At 37.1% G+C, this 19,207-nt stretch overlaps 2 protein-coding genes across 2 annotated transcripts; one reads left to right on the top strand and one right to left on the bottom strand.

The window, feature by feature from the left end:
• Positions 1 to 2,721: 2,721 nt before the first annotated feature.
• LOC570185 (E3 ubiquitin/ISG15 ligase TRIM25) lies at positions 2,722 to 10,273 on the bottom strand. Its single transcript, XM_693632.7, has 6 exons — positions 9,595 to 10,273; positions 9,086 to 9,172; positions 6,996 to 7,229; positions 6,741 to 6,894; positions 6,549 to 6,608; positions 2,722 to 4,611 (listed from the first exon to the last, which is right to left on the bottom strand). The coding sequence occupies exons 1-6, from the start codon at positions 10,183 to 10,185 to the stop codon at positions 4,049 to 4,051; spliced, it is 1,689 nt and encodes a 562-aa protein (XP_698724.2). The 5' UTR covers positions 10,186 to 10,273; the 3' UTR covers positions 2,722 to 4,048.
• Positions 10,274 to 12,737: 2,464 nt separating this feature from the next.
• On the top strand, positions 12,738 to 19,085 carry ftr07 (finTRIM family, member 7). The gene is made up of 6 exons (XM_073929001.1): positions 12,738 to 14,444; positions 14,740 to 14,826; positions 15,024 to 15,257; positions 15,358 to 15,511; positions 15,633 to 15,692; positions 17,805 to 19,085. The coding sequence occupies exons 1-6, from the start codon at positions 13,686 to 13,688 to the stop codon at positions 18,332 to 18,334; spliced, it is 1,824 nt and encodes a 607-aa protein (XP_073785102.1). The 5' UTR covers positions 12,738 to 13,685; the 3' UTR covers positions 18,335 to 19,085.
• The last annotated feature ends 122 nt before the right edge of the window (positions 19,086 to 19,207 follow it).

Raw genomic sequence — 19,207 nt, 5'->3', positions numbered from 1 at the left:
CCTTTAACCCAGCCCAGCTCCCCTCTTCCCCTGATGGGCCACATTTAGGCCATGTGTTTGAAAGCGCTGTCCAAAGTGGATACATTTGAAAGCAGTGTGGACTGTAAAAAATTGAGGCTTTTGAAAATGACGATGCATTTTACTCATGTGATGCAGTCATGTGAGCAGTGGTGGGAAGAGTACTGAAAAAGTAAGTAAAAGTTTAAGTTTTAAGTAAAAGTACCATTACTTGCCTAAAAATGTAGTGGGAGTAGAGTAAAAGTACCTGTTGTAAATGTTACTCAAAGTAGGAGTAAAAAGTAGCCCTTTTAAAAGTACTCATGAGTAGTGAGTATTATGCTGTTAAAAGTTGATGCATTTACATGTCATTTGTGGATGTGTGTAATTGTAACATTGTGTAGTGCATTTAGTTATTGCCCAGCAGGCACACAATGTCATAAGACAATAATATTAGGTTAGATTTAGGTTGTGATGTCAGGTGACCAAAATTCAATGTCTAGCCAGCGTCTAAGGACAACATTATTTTAATGTCCATTAATGACATCAAATAACGTTGATATTTAGTTGATTTTAGGTTGTTAGAAAGTGACCAAAATCCAATGTCGAGTCAACATCTTAAACCAACACCCTATTGACGTCAAATACTGACATTTATTCATCAGTTATGGCAATCAAAATTCAACATCTGATAGATGTCATGGTGGTAACGTTGACACAACATCATTAGACATTGATATTTGGTTGGTTTTAGGTTGGACGTTAGGGTACAATTTCAATCTGACGGCACGTTGACGTCTTGTGCCTGCTGGGTGTTTAAGGCCATTTTGGTCATCATACAGTAAATATACATCATCTTCTCATCAGTGACATGCATCTAAACCAGGGGTGCCCATACTCGGTCCTGGAGGGCTGATGTCCTACAAAGTTCCAATCCCAATTAGACAAACCTGGGCTAGCTAATCAATCTCCTAATAGGCTTTCTAGAAACATCCGTGCAGGTGTGTTGAGGCAAGTTGGAGCTAAAATCTGCAGGAAATCAGCCCTCCAGGACTGTGTTTGGGCATCCCTGATCTAAACAGTCTCTGGGTCAATGCGTGTAAAGATTTTGAACATCTTTTTGGACACTTATTGCTTCCAAACAGTTTGCTGCAATGTAAAGTGTACATGTCTTGAGGTAGTTCATTATGATGCGATTTACCTTCTATGTGTGATTTGATTGGACAGGAATTACAGGACTGAGTTTTCTAATCCCCATAAACAAGAAAAAGTAGTAACTGCAGGTTGAAGGAAAGTAGTGGAGTAAAAGTACCAATACAGCACTAAAAATGTACTCAAGGGAAAGTAAAAATACACATTTTTAAAACTATTTAGTAAGTTACAATTTCTGAGAAAAACTACTCGATTACAGTAATTTGAGTATTTGTAATTAGTTACTTTACACCACTGCATGCGAGTCAGCTAACATGCTGGCCAACACTGTAAAGCAGAAGCTTTGAATGTGCATTTTGACAGCTTTAATAAAGATAAATGTCAGTTTTTACATTCTCCATATTTCTCTTTAAAGGACACAGAATATTTACTGGAAGCTATTGTTCAGTAGTGGAAGCAGACTACAGTTGCAACATTTTGCCACAACGTTTCAAAGAGAGTAAATAAACCGCAGCCGGATGTGTAAAATCCTCTCATGTCTGTGCACATGCGCAGTACATGAACGAAAGCGTTTCATTCGTTTAAGTGTGGATGATGGAATCAACTGAAAACAATATGGGGTATATGCCGAAGCATGCTAATAGGACTTTTAATTTGCCAGTAACCTGGGTAAAGCGCTTCCGGCGAATTGAATGTCAATGCAAAATCCGGTGCGTTCAAGGTCTGTTTTCTTTAAAAATCAGCGATCTCCACTAGCTGAGTGATATCCGATTTATAAAGTGGGTCTCAGATTGTACAAGAAGCACTGCATTAAATTACATTTCCCCCGTCATATCTTTATAATATGAGCATTTATTTTACCCCAGTATATTCAATGGAACTTCTGCGTTAGCCTGCCGATTCTGACGGGCGCGTGCGAGTAAACAGCTTTTTGTCTCGTTTTACGCTTGAGCAACTAAATAAATGCTAAAGTTTATTTAACTGAATGTATTTTAATGACATTACAACATCGATGCCGTATAAAGAACCGTATAAAATGGTAAAAAGTTTACAATAACAGGTCACCGGAAGTGTATCAGCATGGGAGCTGCACTAGCTCGGCATATACCCTATTGTGGGCATGGACCATTTTAAGACTTCAAATTAATCTGGAATGTAGTCTACATTGTAGACGTAGACTTACAATACATTGTACTTTCCAAGGCCAAGCCCAAGCACACCAGAGTCATCGATATGACTGTTTAGTAGAAAACAGAACTCTACAGTGTCAGTGAGCGCCGTCTTTTAGATGAGATGTTAAACTGAGGTCCTGACTCTCTGTGGTCATTAAAAATCCAATCACACTTCTCAGACAAATTCCATCCATCTAAAGTGAATGTTACAAAAAATAGAGTCAAATTAAGATATGTCCTCACAGTGAAAAACACTGCTTCCATCATTGGGGAAGGGTGCAGGTGGGTCAGCTGGTCAGTAAGAGACAGCGAGAGCTGGTGAGAGATGAATCTGTTTTTTCACTGATTGATATTTCTGTTGATTTGTCATTCTTCTCAAAACCAATAAAAACAAGAAATTAAAAATGTAACATTTTTTATTTAAAATTAATTAAGACACGAGCAGAATAGAAATTTATTATACAAAAAAAAGAAAAAAGAAAACAAATACAGTGGGGTCATTTCAGTCCTATGGCACAATGCTCATTTAGTAAATGCACAGCTCAACAATATGCTAATAGACTATATGTACACTGACTTTTAATTTCATGCAGCCAGCCTCAGCGCTTCCAATGAACTTTCTATTATAAAATTGACACATTTAGGGTCTGATTTCTTTTAAAATGAGTGATTATCACTGCCTGATAGATATATGATGTAAAGTGGGTCTCAGACCAGACAAGAAGCACTGTATTAAGTTCCATTTTCCAGTTTTTCCATCTCATTTTACACTTGAACAACTAAATAATTGCTTAAATCTATTTATCTGGATGTATTGTAATTACATTTTAAAATCTATGCTGTGGCCTTTAATGTTGATGTTAATGTTAATAAGTTCAGTTATGCCAAGTCATCACAAATAATACAATGCATTTGAAACGGCTTTGGCATGTTAGTTGCAGTGCACTACGCAGCAAGCTATAGTAAACAAGCTAATGTTAACTGTAATATTTTAATTTCTAATTTAGCAGATTCTTTTTTGCCACAACTAACTTATGAATGAGTCAGCATCAACTACATTAAAGAAAATCCCTTTACTCAAAGTGAATAAAATACCCTACTTACTGGAGTTCAACATGAATTGAGCTAGAGCCAGTGTTAATTAATAAGAATGAGGAAGCAATGGTGTTTGAGGCTCACAGTATGGCCATTTTCATGTACTGAACTCTTATTATTTAGCTATGCCTAGGTATATCCAGATTTTCATTATATTGCATCTTTAAAAATCTATATTAATATGAATAAAATTTAAAAATTTTAAAGCTAAGTTTGAATGAATGATTTAGTGACACATTCATAGATATCTGGGAAGATTTAGTATTTTTGCTTTGCTTTAAGACAACATGAAAGAAGTGTTGGTTCAACCAACCAAGTTTTGAATTTTTTTCAAGTTCTATTTTGAATGCTAGGGTAGATATCAATATTTATATTCAAAATGTAAACTATTATCCCAGCATTTATGATCATTTGAACATTTGTAAATGAAAATCAACTATGGTGTAGGACTAAAGACTAAACTAAACATTTAAAGACTAAAACTAACTTTACCTTGCTATACTTGAAGATTACCCTCTCTGAGTCAAAAGTCTAAATTTACATTGTGATCATACTTGTCTTTTAGGGACAAGACCGTGTGGAATTTTGAGATATTTTGAATATGCTTGTCTGTTATGCTTGATCACATAATGTTACTTGTCAATCACCGTAACTGCCAAACCCAGGGTAGGTGGATCACTCAATTTTACACGTGAAAAACTGTAAACCTCAAACCCAGGGTAGAGCGGCTGAGTGAATGTGGTGTGGACTCTGTGAATGAGGCTCATTGTGTCAGAGACGCTGTAGAAGGACAAAGTTCCTGCACTGTGATCCACATAAACACCTATTCTAGACATGCTGGACACTACTCTGAGTTTAGACTCTTCACTATTGTGCCTGAATAAACATCTGTTGTCAGAGCAGTACAAACTCCAGGACTGATCATTATATCCAAAACTACACTCACTTCCCGGTCCCTTCCTGCTGATGGTTTTGTATGACACCGATACACACATTCCATTGCCGGTCCTCTCAAACTCCCAGTAACAGCATCCAGACACATTCTCGTTACACAACACCTGAGCAAAACTATCAAATCTGTCTGGATGATCAGGATAGTGCAGTGGTTTCTTTATCCTAGTCACCACTCTGTTCCCCTCAGACAGCCGCAGACATTCATAAGCTGTGTCTTTGTCCAGTGTCAGCTGCTGGTAATCTGAAAACCATTAAAACAGCAGATTAACAGCAGATAAAAATGATGTTTTCATCAGTGAAATGTGATGGATTCATGTTGCGGTCACACTAGAGCAGAAGTGAGGAACGTCCGGCCTCCGGGCCGTATGCAGAAAAAAAATTATAAAATAAAATAAATAAATAAATAAAATTTCTGTTATAGAAAGTGACAGTTGTACACATTTATTGCTCTGCAAAGCTCAGTTTTACATGAAATAGACTAAAAGCATGTGCTGTACTGTAACGTTTGCAGCACGGGATGTGCATCATTCATTGATGTTCGTTCGAATCATTCATATTTTTAATAGCGCGAACAAGACCGTATGGCATGCTTCTGTGTGTGTGCGCGCTTAGCCTTGGAGACGAGCAGAGCACACACATCTAACGCCATCTTAATGCGAGCGCTTTAATGGTCAAATACATGCACATTTGTGTCAGAACGCGGTGTTTAGTGATTATTTATTTTAAACCTCATTTGTTTAATAAACAAACAAGTTGAGAATCAAAAGACATGTGAAAGAGCCATATCAGAGCCGCACAATTCTTAAAGTGAAAGTGCGCAATATTCCTGCTGCTGCCTGTTTTTATTAATAATCAAACAACAAAAGGACAAAATCACTCACTGCTCTTGACTGAAGGACTTGCTATAATTAAAGTGTTTTTTTTTTTCTTACAAGTGGAGATGCTTAAAGCACAGTTTGTTTCATATTTTTACTCTATTGTATTTATTTCCCTTTGCTTATTTACCGATAGGGAAATAACTGTGTATATATACAGTTGAAGTCAGAACTATTAGCTCTTCTGAATTATCAGCAACTCTTTCCTCCCTAATTTCTGTTTAATGGAAAGATTTTTTTCAACCCATTTCTAAACATAATAGTTTTACTAACTCTTTTTTTCTAATAACTGATTTCTTTCATCTTTGCTATAATGACAACACATAATATTTTACTAGATATTTTTAAGATACTAGTATTCAGCTTAAAATGACATTTAAAGGCTTAATTAGTGTAATTAGGAAAGTCATTGTAAAACAATAGTTTCTTCTGCAGACAATCAAAAATATACATTGCTTACGGGGGCTAATAATATTGACCTTTAAATGGGTTTTAAAATATTAAAAACTGCTTTTCTTGTAGTTGATATAAGACATATAAGCCCTTTCTCAGATGAAAAAATATTATAGGAAATACTGTAAAAAATTCCTCTGTTAAACATAATTTGGGAAATATTTATATATAAAAAAACAAAATTCACAGGAGGGTGAATAATTTTGACTTTAACTGATACTCGTTTTGAATAATCAGGATAACAATTATAACCAAAATAAATGCGATTATGATTTTTCTTATAATCGAGCAGCCTAATTATTTAGTATGGCCCCTAAACAATGTTACAAAAATGTAATTGGTCCTTGATAGAAAAAAAGGTTCCCCACCCCTGCACTAGAGTTTGTGCGTGAAAAATTCAGTTGTACAGCGCTGTGAAAAAGGGGAGGGATTAAACAATGATTAGACAATAAAAAATTCCTGCCCAGAGAGGTCATGTTTTGATCTTAGATTGGTCTCACGCAAACATGTAATGCAATTTCGCAGGTCAGAGTTCACCAAGCTTGAACTTTTCAACACAGCGAACTGCGAAACTTGTTGTTTGAGCTTGTCTCTAGTCTGATGCATTTGCGTGTGCATAAATGGAAGTCTACGGGGAGTAATGTGCAGTGTGACCGCAGCTTTAATGCAATCAACAATCACACCATAAAAAGAAAAGCTTTTTTTTTGTCTTTTTAAAGTAACATAACTTAATAGGTGTTACGTCGTTAGCATATTTCTTTATTATATTTAGATTTGCTTATATTTTAGAACCTTTTTATTGTTAGATAGTTTGTTTATAAAAATCAAACAAACAAAAAAGAAAACTTACATTGTAGGAACTCATTCCTGCTCTTGTATTCTGGTGTGGGAATCACATTGATGTATCTCACTAAGGAAACAAATATCTTCAATATAAGTAAACAATAATTTTCAACAGTTTTTAAACTGTGTGTTGTGGGATTATATTGATTTTACTACATTTTGAAACTTCTGAGAGTAAATTAATGCTTCAAAGCTTTACCTTTTCGATGCATGTTTTCTTTAGCTATTTTTACGGTCTGCTGCAGTTTCTCTTTCAACTCGGAGACAGATGTTACCAAATCATCAAAAGAGGGATGAGAACTGATGCTGGATGAGTCTGTAGATCCAGGAGGAACAGAGAGAGACTGGAAACTCTACACAGACAAAAAAAAAAACACAACAACAGGAATATTAGGAAATCGGAGACATACATATTGTTAAACATAATGTGCTGTTTGTCAGAGATTGGTGTTACCTGGAGGAAATGGATATGATTGTTTGTGCATGAAAGCTGGTCCAGCTCAGTGTTTCTCCTCCTCAGATCATTCATCTCCTGCTCCAGTTGCTCCAGTCGTCCTTCAGCTCCACTAACTAAAGCCTTTTCCTGATCTCTGATCATCTGCATCACCTCAGACCGGGTTCTCTTATTGGAGCTTATGATCTCAGTGAAGATTCTCTCAGTGTCCTCCACTGCTGCCTGTGCAGAGCGCTGTTAGGACACACAGAGAGAGAAGCAGCAAAATCAGTCATTCACTCAGCTCTAACTGCTGCCACACAGCCTGTTCCTCACAGTGGGACTGAAAGTGCTCCAGCACCGGGCTCCTCACTACCCACATTTACATGTACACCTTTTTGTCATTTTGACTCAATGAAAGATTTGATGGTCGTTATATATTCTGAATATGATGTTTACATGCGCCATTTTCATTTTGAATGCATTCACTAGCCAGTCCTGTTTCCTGCCTTTCTTTCTGTCAACATGAGTTTACATCTAATATTTCTTATGCACACTCTTTTAAACAACTGCTGGAATGTCGTGTAAACTGGAAAATAGGGTTGGGTCAATAGACGGTGCCATCCTCCCTTGCCGATGGCCAACAGACCTCCGCCCTGCCCCCATCGCAGCAGCAACCCGCTCGCAAAAAATACACACTTAGGCCAAGTTTACACTAATTCATCTTAGTATTAACATGGCATTTTAAAACTAAAACAATCCATGTCCAAACTGGTGTTTCAGCTAGCATTTCTGAAAAGCCCTCCTTTCACACTATACCCCAAAAAATGCACATCATGTGACCACACACACTCGGTCATGCGCTGCAGCATATGTGCGTGTCTGAGCTCCATCAGTCAGCGAGTGCTTTAAGCTCAAAACCCCAGAGAGCAGTGCACATCGGACAGTTTATCAAGGATGTACCGCTGGATCGTTTCTCACTATAGTTGTTAAACGTGATATTTAATTCATCATCTCTCTAACGACTCTTCAGTCTTTTAAATCTATCAGGTAATGTGTCGCAGCATCAGTACACTGCTTCAATCTTTCAATTTCACACTTATACTTAGTTTTTTTAGCAAAAACCTCAGACACTGTTGGTTGGTTGCTGTTAGTTGTGCACTATTTTACCAACTAAGTTTGTCGACACCATTATAATGACACAGATCACTCTGCCTATTCAAGCCAGACTCTCACGTAAAAAGTGGTTTAAAGGTGGTCATTTGTGTGTGCCTTATCTATTTATTTATGATTTGGTGATGGATAGAACAAAGGCCATGTGGGTCAGGTAGTTGAAACGGTAGGCTACAAATAATTACTTTGTTATGAATTAATTAAAGATTCATAAATAATTAAATCATCGCCGCCTACAATGATAATGCTATCGTCCATAGCAATGTTTCACATTAAACATCATACAATGCCAAATTGGTTGACATCGCCCAACCCTACTGGAAAAGACAAGCTTTAGTCAGAGTTTAGTCAATTTAATTAATTGTTTTTTCTATGGTGCTTTAACAATGCAGATTGTGTCAAAGCAGCTTAACATACAAGTTCTAGTATATTGATATTGAAACAGCGTCAGTCCAGTTTTCAGAGTTGAGTTCAGTTTAGTTCAGTTCAGTGTGGTTTAATTTTCACTGCTTCAAACATTCATTTATTTTCTTTTTGGCTTAGTCCCTTTATTAGTCTGGGGTCACCACAGCGGAATGAACCGCCAACTTATCCAGCATATGTTTTACGCAGCGGATGCTCTTCCAGCTGCAACCCATCACTGGGAAACATCCACACACACTCATAAACTACGGATAATTTAGCCTACCCAATACACCTATAACACATGTCTTTGGACTGTGGGGAAAACCAGAGCACCTTGAGAAAACCAACGTGAATGCAGGGAGAACATGCAAACTCCACACAGAAATGCCAACTGACCCAGCCGAGGCTCGAACCAGCGACCTATAACTAAAACTATAACAAGTTATTTTAAGTAACATGCCCAACACTGGTCCTAACTGAGTCTGAAACAGCTCTTCCAGCATTCAGCAGATGATCTTCTGCTCAAAACTCACCTTGTGCGACTCTACAGCCGCTCTCAGCTCCTCACGCTCCTCCTGTCCCTCCTCCACTCTCTGCTGAAGTTTCTCTTTAAAATGTTTCTGAACAAAGAAATTACAGTAAAACAAAATAATACAAACATATGTATTACACAAAAGCTTGATAGACAAAATGATATATCTCTTCCCCTACTGTATCAGTTATTCAGGCTTTTTTATACCTCTACTGCACAGGTGTCAAACTTGAGGCCGCAGCTCTGCACAGTTTAGTTCCAACCCTAATTAAACACACCTGATCAAACTAATTGAGTCCTTCAGGCTTGTTTAAAACCTACAGGTAAGTGTGTTGGAGCAGGGTTGGAACTAAACTGTGCAGGGCTTCGGCCCTCCAGGAATTAAGTTTGACATCCCTGCTCTACTGCAAAGATGACACAGAAGCTGTTGTGTCAATTCTTATTCAGTCAAAATATTGGATGTTTATCAATAAAAGAGAAATGGGCTAGTACATTTCTGTAACGTTATACCTGTTTCTCTCCTCTCTCTTCAGCTGGCAATGCAGTTTCATGGGTTTTGTGTTCATTCATCAAGCACAGCATGCAAATACAGCGCTGGTCAGTTCTGCAGTACATTTCTAGTAGTTTGTCATGTTGAGGACAGATCATCTCCTGCAGTCGTCCAGTGGCATCAGTCACTTTGTGTCGCTTTTTAGAGTGAAATTCCTCGTGACGATCAAAGTGAGTCTGACAGTAAGATTCCAGACACACCAGACAAGACTTCACAGCTTTATATTTTCTCCCAGTGCAAACATCACACTCCACATCTACAGATTCAGAGTAACACTGAGCAGGACGAGCAGCTTGTAGTTTTCTCTTTCTAAAATTCTCTACCACTTCAGTCAGGATGAGGTTTTTACCTAAAGCAGGTCTTGGAGTGAAGGTCTGTCTGCACTGAGGGCAGCTGTAGACTCCCTTCTGATCATCCTGATCCCAGCAGTCTGAAATACAGCTCATACAGAAACTGTGTCCACAGGGAATGGCCACTGGATCCTTCAGTAGATCCAGACAGATCAAACACGTAAACTTATCCTGAAGCAAAGGAACATTGGATTTTTCCATTTTACTGCACAAACAGACAGAATATTAAGAGATCAAAAACAGTGTGTCCTGATGAAAGCAGAGAGCAAAGTACAAAGCCACAAAGCAAAGCCCGCGCAAACGGAAAAAGTGTTGAGTTTCATTTTCACTGAAGGCATGAGTGTCTAACAGACAGAATGAAAGAGGACCGAAAAAGTAATTGTTTATTATATAAAAATTAATTAACAATATTAAAATAACTTCAATATGTGATATAACTATAGTAACTATGTGCTGCAATCTGTTGCACCATTTAATAACCCATCCATATCAATATGCAGTTTACTGGTGAAAACCTCTATAAACTAACTGAATAAAACATATATCAGTTCTGTATGAAAGGGGCTTTCCATGACTAAAAGCGAAAGCACGGGAAAGTACTAGAAATCTACAAGCAGGTCATGGATACATGCAGAAAGATGTAAATGGAAATTAAAGGGTTAAGATGGGTGAACCCTACACCTCCCAGAAGGGCCATAGAGCTAGAGGTGAGTCAATAACAACTGTCAAATTCAGCACAGGATTATTGAAATATGTGCCTAGGGCTACATTTGAGAAATGCAAAAATTTTTATTAATAAAGCTTACTTTGATACCTAGATCTCCCGTCTTGACCATCATTAAGAAGATCTTAAGAGATTCCACAACATGAGAACGATAAAGGGTCATTAAACCGCTCTTTCAGTACAAGTCTACCTAGGAATTAAAATAAAAATGCAACTTAAATGACCATGGTCAGCTGTGGGGAAAAGGTAGGGGATGACAGAGAAAAGAAGGAGAGAAAAAAAGTTGGCACACTCTGTCCTCTCCACATGCATCAGACTCTTTATCAACACTCCATGCTTAAAGATTCAAGAAACCCTCAAGTACTGTGTGTGTTGAGCATCAGTTAAGCATCAGTTAAGAAAATGTTAGCAGCTGTCAGCTTTCATTGTGTATAAACAGGATAATTTTGAGCTTTTGTCAGCTAATTTTATCTTTCGGCTTTAAATTCATTTTTGAAGTGGGATAAAAATTGGTGACGTAGCACGAATCTGCTAGTGGCGGTTTCTCGTTGTTATTAGTAGTGGAGTTTTCTTATCCTATGAGAAGTCCCTGCTTCTTAATTATTCATGACTGCACGTGCTTTCCGAAGGCAAGACAAACCTGCCAAGCTGCTATAACCTATGCCTGTGTTGCCAACTTAGCAATTTTGTTGCTAGATTAAACAATTTTTCATACTACCCTAGCAACTTCTATTTTTATTTTCAAAAAAGCACCTAGCAACAGATTTAGCAATTTTTAACATTCATTTGGCTACTTTTAGAAATCTTTTTAAAAATGACACAAAACAGCAGTGACTGCACGCTTCACTCACAAATCGCTAGCTTAGATTGTTTTTTTATAACTGTTCATTAACTGATATTTATTAACAAATATATATATATATATATATATATATATATATATATATATATATATATATATATATATATATATAAAATAAATAAAATAATAAAATAAAATAAATTCCAATATTGCTATAATTGTTGTCCCTTTTACAAATGTGTTAATTTCACAAGTTAAAAATAAGTACACAAGCTGTGATTGCTTAAAAGAATGTAACTGTTCATTGTCAGTGTTATATTAAAAAATTAATTCTTCTCAAAGTGTTCGTATTACTTTTAAAAATAGTCACCTATTTTTTCATACAAATCTAAATGGACATATTTCAAATAATGTTTTTGCTGAGATGTCCAGTCAATTGAAACATTAATTGTTTCGTATCCTACATAAATATGTAGTTTTGAGCTGCGATTACGCAATGACATTACCACGCAAAGTGATATGTTAATAACAACCTAGTTAGTGTGCATGTGGATGTAATGTTTTAATATAATATAATACACGACGCCTCAGAGAGTAGAGACATGACAGGCTTACGCTTGCCAGACACTACTTGATATGCAAATTAGTGTGACGACATCAGGCAACATTTAGCTACTTTTCTGGCAGGCTTTAGCTACTTTTCACTGGAAATAGTTGGCAACACTGCCCTACGCTAATGACTGGGTGAGACCGCATCCACGGACTCCGTATACACCTCTTAGCATTTAGCCTTTTGTAAAGGGTCGTATGTGTTTGTTTCCATGATCCACGGTGTTTGTTGCATGTTTTCCCTGTGATGCAGTCAGGGCCGATACAGCAAAACTGTTAGTTTGCAGCAAGAATTTTTGTCGAGAAAGCTGTACGAGAATTGGAGAATGGCGAACTTTGTCTTTTATTAGTTGCACCTATATCTGTGCTTCTGTGTTCGCTTATGTTTAAAGTCCTCCAGATCACCGACAGGGCTAATGGTTGAAATAGACAGAGCAAGAGATCAGCTGCACTCAGCCCCAGGAATTGAGGAGGAGAAAAGTCCTCCTCATTTATAGTGTTTATATAAACAGGCTTATCTTTATAATGATATAAATTGTGGTTATGTGTATATGAATTTACGAATAACAAATGTAGCAGGGCATTAAATTACTGCTTATTTCTTTGCATTTTAACTTTGTAAACTATAAGATCATCATGGGTCTCCCGGTTTGTGTCTCATTTTGTGAGCCCACTGACAACAGTTGTTCGTTCCCCTCTTTCTCCCCTGCTCTGCTGGCCACGCCCACTCCAGCCCCTGCTCGCAGAGCTCCCCCGCAGCTAAGGCCAAAGTGAACTTCCTGAGAGTGAGACGTCTGATAAAAGAGAAAGGTTTATTTGGTCTATAATGTAGAGCATGTTTGGGCCTTGAGAGGAAACCAGGGAACCCGGGGGAAAGAAATGGGGAAAAAAGCGCCAGCTCCACGCAGAAACGCCAGACGTTCCAGCAAATCGTAAAAAGATCGTAATTAGCTAATATGAGCTAGTTGGGTCAATCATAAGCACGTACTCCTCTCGAAATTAACATATTAAACTACACTTATTGGCAAACTATTGAAAGCAGCAGCAGGTAGTTCACCTCAGATCTTGAAAATACAATAAACCCTTTGAAATTGAACTTTAGAACAGTGACTTGTAAACCAGCACATGTCAGTGATTCAGCATCTACATTTAATAATGTTAAAGAGGTTTAATATGTACTGATTAGATTATAAACCTTACCATTTCATTAGTGAGTGCATATTCTGTGCTTCTTAATGGCTGTATTTAAATTCCTGTCGTGTTTTGTCTGCTGCAAACAACCAAATTGCTTATCACTGCAAATCTCGTCACATAGCGCGTTGTTGAGACCTAATGTTTACGTTCATAATATTTATATTATTTGCTATTTAATAACCTCATGTTGAACTTTGAATATGCGTCTCATTTCAGAGGCTGCTACTGTCCACCGGAGGTCGCATTTCGGTCACGGGCGCATGCTTTGAAAGTCTTTCTGAATCAATAAATGAACAAATGAAACACGCTGCTTTCCTACCCACTGCGCCACCGTGATGCCTTGATTTTGTTTGATAATAAATAATTATATGAATGTATGTTTTTATTTATAAAGAAACCTTTTCTTCTTTCTTAACTAGAAACATCTTTCTTTCTGACACTCCTACTTTCAGTTTAGTGAAAATGAAACCTTACTTTTCCGTTTGCGCGGGTTTTACTTGGCAGCACTGCACTTCTTGCTTTCTGTTTCATCTCAGTTGGTCTCTTGATTTTGTCTGTTTGTGTAGAAAAATGGCAGAATCCAGTGGTTCTTTGGCTCAGGATCAGTTCAGCTGTTCAGTCTGTCTGGATCTACTGAAGGATCCAGTGACCATTCCCTGTGGACACAGTTACTGTATGAGCTGTATTTCAGACTGCTGGGATCAGGATGAGCAGAACGGAGTCTACAGCTGCCCTCATTGCAGACAGACCTTCACTCCAAGACCTGCTTTAGGAAAAAACACCATGCTGGCTGAAGTGGTGGAGAAACCAAAAAAGACAAAACTACAAGCTGAAGATGTGGAGTGTGATATCTGTTGTGGGGAAAAATATAAAGCTGTGAAGTCTTGTCTGGTGTGTCTGGATTCTTACTGTCAGACTCACTTTGATCGTCACGAGGAATTTCACTCTAGAAAGCGACACAAAGTGACTGATGCCACTGGACGGCTGCAGGAGATGATCTGCCCTCAACATGACAGACTGCTAGAAATGTACTGCAGAACTGACCAGCGCTGTATTTGCATGCTGTGCTTGATGAATGAACACAAAACCCATGAAACTGCATTACCAGCTGAAGAGAGAGCAGAGAAACAGGTAAAATTGATACCTAGTACTAATGTTTATCTCTAAATAAGTTTTTTTTTTCAAACTTTGCCATTGAAATATTTTACTTTATAAAAACATTAACAAAACTTTTACAACTATTGCAGAGGAGAACGAATAGTTTTTAAAAAGGCATTGAAATTAGAGTGAAAATCCACTATAATATAACAAACATGGTTGTGACCAGATCTGTATTTGTACCATTATGTTCATAATGCTTTATTAAATTATTAATTGTTAAACAATACTTAGCAGTCTGGTTTACTGTATTTTTTCTGTTGTATAGAAACATTTTAAAGAGACACTTCAGCAGAGAATCCAGGAGAGACAGGAGGAATGTGAGAAGTTGAGAGCGGCTGTAGATTCTCACAAGGTGAGTTGTAAGCAGATCAACTGCTGGAAGAGCTGTTTGAGACTCAGTTAGGACTGTCCTGCAGTCAGTCAGTGAGGAGCCCAGTGCTGGAGCACTTTAAGTCTCACTAAAGCCCCTGTGGGGAACAGGCTGTGTGAGGCAGTAAGAGCAGAGTAACTGACTGATTCTGCTGCTTCTCTCTCTGTGTGTCCTAACAGCGCTCTGCACAGGCAGCAGTGGAGGACACTGAGAGGATCTTTACTGAGCTCATCTTCTCCATTGAGAGAACCCGCTCTGAGGTGACACAGCTGATCAGAGATCAGGAAAAGGCTGCAGTGAGTGGAGCTGAAGGACGACTGGAGCGACTGGAGCAGGAGATTGATGATCTGAGGAGGAGAGACACTGAGCTGGAGCAGCTTTTATGCACAGATAATCACATCCATTTCCTCCAGGTAACAGAGATCTGACAAAAAGCATGTTGTGTTCTATAATATATAGTATAGGTATCTGATTTTCTAATATTCCTATTGTTTTGCCTGTGTGTTTGTGTAGAGTTTCCAGTCTCTCTCTGTTCCTCCTGGATCTACAGACTCATCCAGCATCAGTTCTCATCTCTCTTTTGATGATTTGGTAACATCTGTCTCTGAGTTAAACGAGAAACTCCAGCAGACTTTGAATGTTGAACGAGAAAACATATTTCGGATTGGTAAAGTATACTATTGACACTATTAATTTTGTCTTAGAAGTGTCAATATCATAAACTGCTGAAAAGAACAAATAAATGAGAAGTAAATTTTTTCTAACAATAAATATGTTTATTTCTTTAGTGAGAAACATCAACGTGATTCCCATTTCCGAATACAAGAACAGGAATGAGTTCCTTCAATGTAAGTTATTTTATTTAATATTTGTTTTCTATAAACAAGACCAGACAAAAAAGAAAAGATGAAGAAGAAAAAGAGATGTGGGTACTTAGAGGGCAGATTCTTTTATAAATATTAAATAATCAAATTCTAACTTATGACATTGATTAGATCAAACTTTTAAGTTTCCTTTTTAATATTAAGATATTTTCTTTGAAATCTAAATGTATATTTTCTTGCTAATATTGCTATTAAACACACCCTTGCCTAAACATGGTGAGTGAAAAATTAAGGCACATCAGCAGCTGTGAAGCAGTGAAGCATTAATAAAATCCTTATTTTCCAGAACAATAAAAAAAGTTGAATTACAAAAAAAAAAAATCCTTATTTTCCTTCGAGCAGAACAAATCACTGCACAATTGGACGAGCACAAACAAAAATATAATTTGTATATTTTTCATGGAAAAAATATATATTTGAAACGAATTTCGTTTGCTATAATTTGTATCTAAATCCTAATTGATTTTTGTTGGTCAGTTAACTAACAGATAAAAAAGAATAACGAATAACCTTTAAGGTGAAGTGCTTCAAAACAATTCCCCTATATGCTTCAGTGCCAAAACACGGATTGCCGTGAGATTGTGTTGGTTTGTTAAATAAAATAATAATCTACCCTAAATAAACTTAAAGGGAAATATTCACCGTTTCAGAGAAGCCTATAATAAACTGTTTTTACTGTTAATTACAATTTAAATAAGCAGGATAGGCTTTTACAATGTTTTAGGAAAAACTCTGTTGGAAGGATGAGAGCATTGGGGTCGGCAGGCGCACAACTGTACGCATTGTGCATGAGAGGGCGCAAATTAATGGCAAATTTTTAATTAATTAATTTATTACATAATTTAAATTGATTATTATACAGTGTGCACTATATTGAAAAAGCAAGAAAGAATAAGAATAAAGGTGTGTGTTTTGTGTGTTTTAAAGTGTGTATGTACTTGCATGGTGGGAGATGGGTAAAGAAATCTATTGGCTTTAGTTTTGCTGCCATTTTTTCCGCACACTAAAACTTACAAGTCAGATAGCTATTGTTTAAAACAAGGGTTAAAATGAGTAAACTCTATTTAAAACAGTTAAACGAAATGAGACATTTGCCAAAAGGCCTAAAATTAATGAGACAAATGCTGTTTCCCCACACGGGGTGAATACCACAGTCTCATCAGCACCTTAGCCGGGGGAACTCTAGACCCAGCCCGTTTCTCATTAATCGGACTATTCTGCACAGCCTCCTTGCATGGAACCGCTATTCAAATTGTTTTAAACAATTTTAGGAATAAGGAATGATGGGCCAAGGTGGTGCTAGATATGTGCGTACCTTTGAATAAAATCCTTTAGGCGTCCCTGCATGAGAGAACTCAGAAACTCGTTGTGAGAATGGAGATGTCTGCATATTTGTGCCAGTTTGTCATATAAAATTGCTTAAAACACCTTAATATTTTAGAAAAATAGCTAAAGTTTGCATAACCAATGATTGATCATATCCATAAGTAAATATGCAACCTATTTTTTGATTGAAGTGCATTAAGGGCAACCCCCACTGAGATAACTGATAAATTATGTGCTCCTATTGGGCAGTGTCACCCACATGACAGAACTCATCGTGAAGAACGAGAAAAAATTAAACATGCTAGACTTTCTGCGATGGTGTCACAACGATTGAATCTTGTGTCACAACGCACAGTTGTCGTTCACAACTCCCCACAACACCCTACATCAAGGAAATTGTGCCAAGATTGTGTGATGTGACCGGGGCTTAAACCTTGTTTCTGAGATCAGGAGGTAATAATTTAATACTATAATCTAGCTAAAGTTAGTGGAAGTTAATAGCTAAACTAATAACAATTGTCCTATGTGAATAAATGTTAAAAATACAATCAAGCAAATAACAATACTTGGCTGAAAACTCATTTTAAATCTCTAAATACAAAAAAGCTTCAATGTAGAAAAATGGCTACCCAAGAAGCACTTTTGAGGTTATGGACAAAAAAAAGACAAAAAGTTTTTTGCATTCTTGATTACATTAAAATAATTACAATTCACTGAAAAAAATGAACCTACTGTTTTAATGGTTTCCAGATTACCAGCGGTTCACTCTGGACTCAAACACAGCTCAAAAATCTCTCAGGCTGTCAGAGGGGAACAGAGTGGTGACTAGGAAGAAGAAGCCTCTGGTGCTTCCTGATCATCCAGCGAGATTTGATAATTTTCCTCATGTGTTGTGTAGAGAGAGTGTGTGTGGACGCTGTTACTGGGAGGTTCAGTGGAGTGGTTCTATGGAAATATCAGTGTCATATCAGAGCATCAGCAGGAAGGAACGGGGAGAAAAGTGCCAGTTTGGATATAATGATCAGTCCTGGGCTTTGTATTGCTCTGGCTTCAGATGCTCATTCTGGCACAATAGCAAACACACTAACCTCCCAGTTGTGTCCAGATTGTGTAGAATAGGAGTGTATGTGGATCACAGTGCAGGAACTCTGTCCTTCTACAGCGTCTCTGACACAATGAGCCTCATTCACAGAGTCCACACCACATTCACTCAGCCGCTCTACCCTGGGTTTAGGATTTACCCTAAATCACATGTAAAATTGTGTGATGATCAAGCATAACAAACAGGCAGTTTAAATTAAATTAAATTTAGCGCTTTCCCTTTAGATCTGCCTGATTAATTGTTAAAATATTGAAATATCTCTCAAATACCAATGCAATCTTGAAAAAGACATGTTAAACCTTTGACTATGATGCTAATTAACATTCAGATCTGTTTTTGACCAGAGAGCAATCATCATGTATAGTTATGAAATATGAATATAGTTATGCTTCAGTCTTAGTATTGAAAATTACGCTGTATTATTTCTGTAACGGTTTATAAATCATGTCTACCATAGCAATCAAAATAGATTAAATCAAGATGTAAAAGAGACTTTAAATTAAGATCTTATCAATTCTGGATGTGGCATTTGCTCTACGTGACATAAGTAAATTACTGAACAGTTTTAAGTATTTGTCCATATATAGCATGTTGGAGTTCAAATATTTGTCAATTGTCAGAAGCTCATTTTATATATTATGATCTATTGGAAGAGCTTAAAAAATAGCAGTTGGTGCTTCATTCCGCCGTGTTGACCCCAGAGGGAGCAGGAACAAAGCAGAATGGAAGTAAGAAAGAGTGAGAGCTTAAAAGAGCACCTAATTTTAATATAGACAGATTTTCTTTTACTCATTTTGTTGCACATTTCACTATTATATGCATGTGCAAGGTCATGGTTTTGGTACTTGATAGTTTCAGGGTTCAAGCTAGACCTGTTTAAAAATATATACTGTGTATGTGTATGCAAATCAAATAAAAGTTCATAAAGATATGATGCACTGTGTTAGTTAATGAATCATAATACTGTCTCCTGAGGTTTATAGTCAAGTATTTCTTGTCTACTTTTTATTAAGCAAACAAAATCTGAATGAATTGTGATTTTGAATATTTT

Source organism: Danio rerio, chromosome 2 (assembly GCF_049306965.1).
Source record: "Danio rerio strain Tuebingen ecotype United States chromosome 2, GRCz12tu, whole genome shotgun sequence".
In the NCBI taxonomy this organism is placed as follows: Eukaryota; Metazoa; Chordata; class Actinopteri; order Cypriniformes; family Danionidae; genus Danio; species Danio rerio.
The sequence above is the reverse complement of the archived record's forward strand: the minus strand, read 5'-3'. Positions and strand labels throughout refer to the sequence as shown.

Bases quoted from the DNA above. Each gene is read 5' to 3' on its own strand.
- LOC570185 (XM_693632.7), bottom strand. From the start codon at position 10,185: ATGGAAAAATCCAATGTTCCTTTGCTTCAGGATAAGTTTACGTGTTTG. The intron at 9,173-9,594 runs GTATAACGTTAC...TTCTTTGTTCAG, and splicing joins AAGAGAGAGGAGAGAAACAG to AAACATTTTAAAGAGAAACT. The intron at 4,612-6,548 runs GTAAGTTTTCTT...AATGGTTTTCAG, and splicing joins CAGGAATGAGTTCCTACAAT to ATTACCAGCAGCTGACACTG.
- ftr07 (XM_073929001.1), top strand. From the start codon at position 13,686: ATGTATGTTTTTATTTATAAAGAAACCTTTTCTTCTTTCTTAACTAGA. The intron at 15,258-15,357 runs GTAACAGAGATC...GTGTTTGTGTAG, and splicing joins ATCACATCCATTTCCTCCAG to AGTTTCCAGTCTCTCTCTGT. The intron at 15,693-17,804 runs GTAAGTTATTTT...AATGGTTTCCAG, and splicing joins CAGGAATGAGTTCCTTCAAT to ATTACCAGCGGTTCACTCTG.